Source organism: Canis lupus, chromosome 13, assembly GCF_011100685.1.
Source record: "Canis lupus familiaris isolate Mischka breed German Shepherd chromosome 13, alternate assembly UU_Cfam_GSD_1.0, whole genome shotgun sequence".
Classification (NCBI taxonomy): domain Eukaryota; kingdom Metazoa; phylum Chordata; class Mammalia; order Carnivora; family Canidae; genus Canis; species Canis lupus.
In genome coordinates, this window is record NC_049234.1 from 63872306 (window position 1) to 63881846 (window position 9541).

Here is a 9541-nt window from a genome sequence, read left to right on the forward strand (position 1 = left end):
GATGACGCTTCATGAAATATAAATGCAAGAAAGACTCAGGAGAGCGCATTAAAAACCTTCCACCGTCAGTCTAGGAGGATACGAAGGATACTGTTAGCAGCAGCAGCAGCAGCAGCAGGCAATGGCTCTCGGAGTTCCAGTATCCGTCTATCTCTTATTCAAAGGTAGGTAGTTCCTTTCTGCCTTGTTCACTCTGTATCCCTGTAGAATACGAAGAGGATTTGTTTTCTCCGAATGAATGAGAAGTTGGCTTTTAACAGCCGTGTTTCTCGTGACAAAGAAGGGAGCAAGGAATCTGTGAATTAATTGAGTTCCTTATGTAATGTAGATTTGGCTCCTACCAGGTTGGGATACCCCCTTTTTTGAGACCTGTGTGTTTGCTCCATACAGCTGGAGAGCAGTTGACATATTCTAACTACTATGCCGTGGTATCCTTGTGGCTGAATCAGTGTACACATGTACCCACTGCCTCTTAAAAATTAATGTATTTCTATTTTTTGGAATTATAAGGTAGCCAGTAGAATTGGTGCGGATGGGAAACTGTCAGGAAACTACCCCTGTCAGGTTTTGGATCTCAAATGTAAGTGAATTAAGAATGGACACAAATGGGGAGAAGTAGACTAATTTTTGATCTGTGACTTGTGCATAACTTTTGATCTGTGGCTTGCACATAGGAGGCTCACCTGCTAAAGATGCCTTTCCCCCTACCCCTTCATGTAGCAATGACGGCCTTGACTCAAGAGGCAGCCGTGCCGGGAACACCTCCAACCACAATCCAGCAAAGTAACTGGACAGCTAACAAAACAGAAGGTATTTTCTTTACGCTTTCGTTATTTTAAGTGACTTTTTTTTTCTTTATCTTTGAGAGATATTTGGATTGTGATAAAAAGCAACGTTGGACGTTTTTAGGTATATATTTTATTATGAGCAGTCAATTCTTTTAGCAGAATGCTATTAAATGAAAGTGACAGGCAAATGTGCCAGCAAAGAATTGCCTTTTTAAAAGGGGCAAGTAAAGGAACTGAGAGACACAGAAGTTGTCTTTAGTTACTGCCCTGAATGTGAAACACGCCACATTTTCTGCTTGGCTCCTGTTTGGTTCCCAATAACCCATGCATGTCCTGAGGCACTTTGTCGCCGTTTTGGCATTCTTGATGATTGGTATTTTGCTATCCTGTTTTAATCTGTGACCAGGACTTTGAAGCCAAAGAAATTATGACAAAATGAAGCCATAATCCATCTTTGGAAAGATCTTTTTTCTTGTTTTGTTTTGGGGGCCTTTTGTTGTTGTTTTATTTAGCCTATGCTATATGTCCTAACCACTTAGACCCAATTTTGATGATATATTTTCTTTCCTATATTATTACTATGACTATTATTATTAGAATAGCTTCTGGCTGTTGTTGAGCATCAGTATTTTTTTAAGCCTGTTTGAACTCTCAGAGGTGAACTTGGAAAACTTGTTACCTGCCAAGACCTGTTACCAGGTGGTGATGGTTCTCACACAAATCACTACCCACCCGCCCTTGTGAAGATTGGTAATGTGACATAGGACAGAGGAAACACCATATCTTGCTCTCAGAGCCAGGCAAATAAAAAAATTAAGTCAGATAGATATTTTGTTCCTGAATATGAAGGCAAGTAATATTTAAACATTCCTCACTTCACCAATAATTTTTAAATTAAAAATAATTTACTTATAATATTTTGCCCATTTGAGGTTTGAATATCTATCCATTTGCAAAACAAATCAGTGTGAGCTTTAGAATAATTTTTAGCCAAACCTCTTCATGTCTCCTGAGCCTTTGAGCAAAGAGGAAAGTTCTTCACCGGCAGATAAATACTACAGAAAATTCAAGTTTCCCTCAGTGACTTACTTCATAACAGTGCACCCAGCACCACCTTTTTACTTCCTTAATAGTGAAAGTTTTCCAAGTTACAGAGAATAATAATAGAAAACAGGGCACAGAAAATATCATCTCTACAGGTTTCCTTTGCTTTCTTGATGGAGAGCTTCAGCCTCCCCCCCCTCCTTTTTTTTAAAGATTTTATTTTATTTATCCATGAAAGGCACAGAGAGAGAGAGAGGGAGAGAGGCAGAGACACAGGCAGAGGGAGGAGCAGGCTCCATGCAGGGAGCCCGACGTGGGACTCGATCCCAGGATCCCAGGGTCACGCCCTGGGCTGAAGGCGGCGGCGCTAAACCGCTGGGCCGCCGGGGCTGCCCTCCCCTTTTTAATTTAATTTAAAAATCTGCATCCAATACCTCAGGAAATTTTTAATAAATTTATAACTAACATTCTTCTCCTTAGGAGAAAGATGAGGCTCTCCAGCATACTCTTTGTTTGAAGATATCTCCTTTCAATTCTCGTATTTTCTAGCAAATCCTGCTTCAGGCTTGGTTCATTCAATCTATTTAGTCTTGAAGCAGGAAGAACCTAACACAGTTTATAAAGGGAAATTCTTACTAGCTTACAGTTAATTATTAAAATGTGATACTAAAAAAAATGAGATACTAGATTCACAACACCACATTAAGAAAATGAAGGTGAATTTTAAGGTAACATTGTGTGTTCTCAACCAAAATGAAGTTATATGACAGTATCTTATTGGCGGCTTACCTAAGATTTAGTATTTTCAATATAAAAAAATATGCCTTTTTAGATCTTTTTTTTTCCCCTAAAAACAAGTAAGTGGGATTCTGTTAATCTACTTAGCAAGGCAAATACGATGTCACATGATAACTAAGGATGAGGAAATATGTTTATTCATAACAATGACAAAATAAAATGCCACTAATTATGCTTGAGACAAATTTAAGAATCAGTAATTAGGTTTTTACCAAACAGGACTCAAGTGTCATTCCCACTGCATATACCCCAAGATTGGCTTAGGCATGTATCTTCAGTACCTCAGGGAACAAGGAGTAAGCGAAACGTTTGCATTATGCCAAAGGGAAACTTCCCATAGAGACTTCTGGCACTTGACCACAAAAGTTTTGCCAGATGCGGTCATTTGCATGATGTTAGAAGACAAAACCCAGATTTTCTCATTCTATCTGTCTCGAGGGCTTTCCCCACTATCTCATAATGTCTCTTAACTGAGTACAATTTCCAATTAATATTCAAAGGTGTTGTCTCAACTAGTGAAGCTTGAGCTATAACTTATTTCTGGCTTCTTGTATAGGTCATCACAAGGCCTCTTCTGAAATCAGGCACAGTGCTCCCTTTGCAGTTACCTTCTCAAGTGGTAGTCCACGGGAGAGGTCGTCTTCTCAAGTTCATGATCTCTGTAAACCCAAATTTCCTAAGTGCGGACTCCTTAGGTGTAAAGCGGAGAATTAAAAAAACGAGAATCAATGCTGCCACCTTTTGGCAAACTTGTATCTATACCTCATTGTGCGGCTTCTAAAGAACAGATCGTCGGTCCACCTCCACCCCTTAATTAATTAATAATATGTCTAAATGATATCAACCTAAACTTTGTGAGTATAACCTGCCGACCGAATTAGCCAACAGTTTAAAAGGCAGAGCACCCAAAGAATATCCTTAAAATTAAAGATCTCTTTACCTGTGTGTAACAAATATACTATAAAAGTATGACCCACTTCATCTGTTAACATTGTATGTGCTTTTCCTAGTTGACTCCACAGAAGGACCCATAGCCTTGAAGTTCTCACATCCTTGCCTGGAAGACCACAATAGTTACTGCATCAATGGCGTTTGCGCATTCCACCATGAGCTGGAGAAAGCCATCTGCACGTAATTGCAAAGAACTTTCCAAGTCCTAGAGATGGGAGGAGATGAATTTATGTTTCACATGTCTCTATGCGTTTCACATAGTACATTTCCACTCACCTCTCTCTTATCTAGTAAAAAGGGTACATCATCTGAACATGAGTCACTGTATTTGAATATCTAAGGAGTCTTTCTCTAAACTACCTAATCCTCATTACTCAAAAGTAGGGTTCCCACATGAGCAGCTTCTGTGTAACCTGGGAGCTTGTTAGAAATGCAGAAGCTTATGCTCCACCTCAAAACTACTGAGTCCAAATGTGTACTTTAGCAGTATGCAAGGATGATTCTGAGTTTTCACGGGGTTGGTTGATTACAGAATGAGGTGATAAAGACTCTATAGCAACACACTACAGGAATACAAAGTTCTAGAGCAATTAAGTACTATTTCTATGATCATTGCTTTGCTAGGCATTCTCCTATGAAAGAGTAGATTAACAATTTTCTCGATCAACCCACGGAAGTGGACTACCTTGCCCTTCTACCCATGAGGGAAGTTACAGTAATATGGGGCTTTAAAAAAATATATGGGGCTTTAATGGTTTGATTATTGCAAAATACAGAGCTTCTTCAATACATTTAACAGTTGGCTTTCATTTGGCATTTTCTGCTTTAAATTACATTCTGTGGAAATTTTTCATTCTTTGAAATTGGTCATTTCTTTATATCTCTACCACTATGAGTTTTACAATTATATATTCTTTTCTTTTTTTAAAGGTGTTTTACTGGTTATACTGGAGAAAGATGTGAGCACTTGACCTTAACTTCATATGCTGTGGATTCTTACGAAAAATACATTGCAATTGGGATTGGCGTTGGATTATTATTAAGTGGTTTTCTTGCTATTTTTTACTGCTACATAAGAAAGAGGTATGAGAAAAATAAAATAGGAAGTCACTGGGCACTTGTTCACTTGATGAATATTTATTGAGCCCCTATGATGTACCAAGTACTGACATGTATAATTTTTTAGTAAAAATGGCTGCAGATATGGCAATTTCCTCATATTTGTTTTGATGCTTTTTCTTATAAACACAGAGAAGCAGTACAAATTTACCTGCAATTGCATTAGAATAGCTCCTATTTACAATTTCCCTACATCCTCATCTCTGTCTGCCCACGTCAAAGTTATAGGTAAGGAGGACAGTAAGTCCCACAAGAGAAGAGGTAAAGCATGTCTTGTTTGCAATTATATATTCAGTGCTAAATACTGTGCCTGGCATACAGTAGACACTCAGTAAATATTTGCTGAATGAACAAATCAAGAAATGAGTATTAAAGGAATGAAAATGTGTGGCAGGGGCAGCCAGGTGGCTCAGTCGGTGAAGCGTTGCCTTTGCCTCAGGTTATGATTCCGGGGTTCTGGGATTGAACCCCACATCGGGCTCCCTGCTCAGCAGAGAGTCTGCCTTTCCCTTCACTCATGTTCGCTCTCACTCTCTCAAATAAATAAATAAGTAAAATCTTTAAAAAAAGAAAAAAAAGAAGAAGAAGAAAAGAGAAGAAAAAAAGAAAGAAAATGTATGGCAAACATGGGCCTTTTTTTTTTTTTTTTTTTCAGATTTCAGTTGAGGGTTTATTCAGGAGATTCTAGTCTACTGCTAAAAGCCTAAGAAAATAAGCTTGATCCACAAGTATAAATTACTTGTGTTATCCGCACTGGTAATCTTTTCTTAAATCCATGTAACTAGGAAAAAGGCAAGAAATAATGTGAGCTACATTAAAGAAAAAAGTGCAAATACATTTCCTTTGCTGTATCCTATTCACTAAGTTGCCATTTTTAAAACGACCAAAACAGATTGTGCAAAATAGAAAAAGATTGTTTGCTTAGTAACGGCATCTAAGAACATCTGTTATGTCAATTGTAGATCAATTGATATTAAATCAGTCCTACCAATTGATTTCGTTATGTCAGTTGCCTAAGAAACCAAGAAAGGAAGAGAAAAAATAGGAAGTAACTTTTACTTATTTTTATTTTTTTTAAAGACTTTATTTATTTATTCATGAGTGACACACAGAGAGAGGCAGAGACAGAGGGAGAAGCAGGCTCCCCACAAGGAGCCCAACGTGGGACTCAATCCTGCATCCCGAGATCAGGACCTGAGCCAAAGGCAGACGCCCAACCGCTGAGCCATCCAGGCATCCCTTGACCTTTTAATGTTAACAAGACTACTGTTGGAGGTCAGATTCCTTAGCAGCAAAACCTAGGATGGGGATTCTTGTGCAAGTCATTGGCCGAGGGCGTGCTCTAAGTGAACCCTGGTATGGAGAATGGAAAAATGGACTAGAGGAAGAAAGTGAGCAAAGATGAGGACATGACTTTCACTCTGTCTAGCCTTGGCCCAATTGCATAGGAAGACCTAAAATATAAATGGTCTCCCAAGAGAGTAAAGGATCTTGAGTTTGTTTGTTTGTTTTAAAGATTCTACTTATTTATTCATGAGAGACTCAGAGGGAGAGGAAAGCTCCCTGTGGGGAGCCCGGATGCAGGACTCTATCCCAGGACCCTGGGATCATGCACTGAGCAGAAGGCAGACACTCAACCGCTGAGCCACCCAAGCATCCCAGATCTTGGTTTTAGTGCCCTATGTCATCAAGCATGGGTGGCAGGGTGCTCCCGGTGGGAAAGAAGGCGAGGGCTTGCAATTTCCCAGGAATCTTCAGGCTAAGTGCCCTGTTGGCCAAGGGCCGTCCTCTGGAGAAGGAGGCAGCTGTGAGCTTGTTGACAGGTGTAGCCCCAGAGGGGTGGGGGTGGGGAGTAGGTCCAGCCCACAGATTGGAGGTGGGGACACCAGGAGCAACAGCGATACCACAGGATAGATGTCATCCTCAATAAATTATACAGACAGCAGTCAGATTCACATGGAAACCAACATTCTGTTTTAGGTGTCTAAACCTGAAATCACCTTACAACATCTGTTCTGGAGGAAGACCCCTGTGAGGCCTTTGTAAGAAATTCTCATGAGGCATTTATAAAAGTCAGCGGGCCCCAAACTGAAATCTTCAACTGAAACAACAAGCTGACTGGACTGGAAAATAACGGAAGTTGGGATCATGATGAAATGAGGGAATAAACTTCAACGTCGGTCTTCAGACTTTGTCATTGTTAGGGTGCCATGGGAGCCGAGGGAACAAGCTACAGTGCCAGAAGTCAGGTTCATTGTCCTACTCTGGATTTGTTGCTGTTGTTATGTGGTTATTGTTCTGATTGCAGAAGGACTGAGTTTCACGCTTCTGGCCATGTCAGATGTGAATTTTCATGGCAATAATGATCGAGCTTGCAGCAAGTCAAAGCAGTGCCAAGCTTGGGCTCTTCATGCCCTTGCTACCGCCAGTATTTTGTATCAATGCTCTGTGGACCTCATCCCAGGCATGCTGCTTTCATGGTAACTAAAAGAACGTGATGTCAACTGTCTAGATGAGGTCAGTATTATGACCCCTCCAGGGATGCAAGCATGTGCCTGAAGCCTAAACCAGAAAAAAGAAAATGCCATGTCCAAGGCAAACATACATCATGCCCACCTTGTGACAATAATGTGTAGCCTTTATCTGTGAAATATGGAATAAGCTAAAGAGTTTTTAATGACTGAAAGCTTTCTGGAAATTGAGTCCTGAGTAGGCGAAACATTGCTGTTTCTGCACGGATTATAAAACTCTGTGTTGGACTTATTGCTCCCCTAATGTTTATGTTCATCGCCTCTTCCTGTTGTTAGTGGAACTACCTGGTGACTATCCATTTTGGCTGAAATTCTAGAATTCTACCAATAAATAAAATGCTACCATTTGCCCTGAAATAGAAACTGAAGAACTGGACATAGGAATTTTTTTTATAGGAATTTTTTTCATCAGCCAACAGCATCTGGAAACTTTCGTTCCCATTTCTGGATACTTGATAGCAGATTTGCACAGAGTGAGAGATAATGGAACAATGGCAGAAATGCCTGTTTTTAAATTAGAGTCCTTCCTCTTTAATCCTATTTCTTCCCTGTACGTCGAATAGTCTTGTGCAGGTCCTTTAATTTCTTCGGGCTTTGGTTTTATTTCTACAAGGCCCTGATAGCTTTAAAATTTGAAAGTGTTTTCCGTGTTTGTTCTGCTAGTGGGATTATTCTCAACCCCACCTCTGTCCTCTGCACCACCTCTAATCCCCAGACACACCACTGGATATCATCTCAGGTGTGCATTTTACTGTTTGGTTTGTAAAATAATTAATTAAAAACTTGTTTTGCAAGGAAGTGAAATATGAAATTGAAGAATAATGTTATCTACTAATTTTCTTTTGGATTCAGTCTGAAACTATGGACTTTGTTTTCCTCCATTGTGATGTGGATAAGCAAAACAGTTCTGATCACAAGATGGGTTAAAAGAGAATCAAACACAAATGTTCTTTAAAAAAAAAAAAAGATTTTACCTACTTATTCATGAGAGACAGAGAGAGAGAGGCAGAGACACAGGCAGAGGGAGAAGCAGGCTCCCTGCAGGGAGCCCGACGTGGGACTTGATCCCAGAGCCCCAGGATCACAACCTGAGCCGAAGGCAGACGCTCAACCACGGAGCCACCCAGGCGTCCCTCCGCTCACTCCTAAACAAAACTTTACAGGCTGTCTCCTTTGAGTAGAAGGTATTTCTCCAGCTTTGTTTTTCCTCCACAAGGAATTTAATGCAGATGAAGTGCGTGTCAGCACTTTCTGCTTGTCCTCACAAAGTATGCAAAGGTTACATCATACCAAAAAGTGGGGAGGTGAAGGTTCCTCCCAGTGACTCCAGCAACCGCACCTAGAAAGCTATGCTCTTCCTGGGCATTTCAAAAAGGTGTTAAAAAGCTAAGGAGAGTCCAGGAAGAAGCAATAAAGCTTAACTAAGGACTGCCTCCTGATGAAAGGAAAGAGGAATTAATGCCGGAATCTGGGGAGGTGATAACCTAAAAAGTTATAAATATCTGCTGTCTATAAATATTTCTAAATTGTAAACATAATATAACTGAAATTAAATAACACCAGACAGAGAATTAAAATTTCCAGATTGCCAAAGCAAAACAGAGACCAATAGAGAATCCAATACTGTGGAATAGTGTGCGTTCAGGGTATAAAATGTCCTCCCTCACCCCATGAGAGACAGAAATGTAGAGTGTGGCTTAAGAGAGGCCATCTGTTTGTGGTCCATCATACAAAATAGTCTCCGGGTCCCATAACACCTCGATTTAATTTTGCAGGGAGAAATCTTGGCATTCCTATAGCAATATTCACATATGCGAGTAGAACTTGAGTGAGAAAACATACAAGATGTTTTGCAAATTTTCCGTCTTTTTTTCCCTCTTCTCTGTATGCAGTAAAGACCTTGGGAAAAGTCTGCCAGGGAAGCCCTGCCTCAGCACTACCTTTACAGCTTTCAGTCATGAATTATTAGGTGAGGTGGATCATCTAGGGAAGAAATGGGAATGTTTCTGGCATCTTTGACTAAATCAAACTGGATAAGGAGTTCATTGATTTCATTCAATTCCCGTTTTGTCTTCTTCCTGTGTCTATCCTTCAATCTTTGAGAACACATTCTTAAGTCTCGATATTCATGAGTGCTTCATTAATTAGTATATTGGACCATGCTAGGGGTAGGAGCAAACACTGTAACTTCAGTCATATGTGAACCAGTAAATTTACAAAAAAGAATTTTAATTACTTGTTATTGTATCCTCTTTCCCCAAATTACTTTTTTTTTTTTTTTTAAATAATCTCTATACCAACATGGGGCTT

At 39.8% G+C, this 9541-nt stretch overlaps 1 protein-coding gene and 1 long non-coding RNA gene across 2 annotated transcripts; one reads left to right on the forward strand and one right to left on the reverse strand.

The window, feature by feature from the left end:
* The first annotated feature begins 24 nt into the window (after nt 1-24).
* EPGN (epithelial mitogen) lies at nt 25-8042 on the forward strand. The gene is made up of 5 exons (XM_038556326.1): nt 25-164; nt 721-810; nt 3641-3761; nt 4512-4664; nt 6681-8042. Exons 1-5 carry the CDS (start codon nt 122-124, stop codon nt 6733-6735), a joined length of 462 nt encoding a protein of 153 aa, XP_038412254.1. The 5' UTR covers nt 25-121; the 3' UTR covers nt 6736-8042.
* LOC111098640 lies at nt 3245-3826 on the reverse strand. Its single transcript, XR_005369099.1, has 2 exons — nt 3571-3826; nt 3245-3320 (listed from the first exon to the last, which is right to left on the reverse strand). It is a non-coding gene; the product is annotated as an uncharacterized LOC111098640 (long non-coding RNA).
* Nucleotides 8043-9541: the final 1499 nt, after the last annotated feature.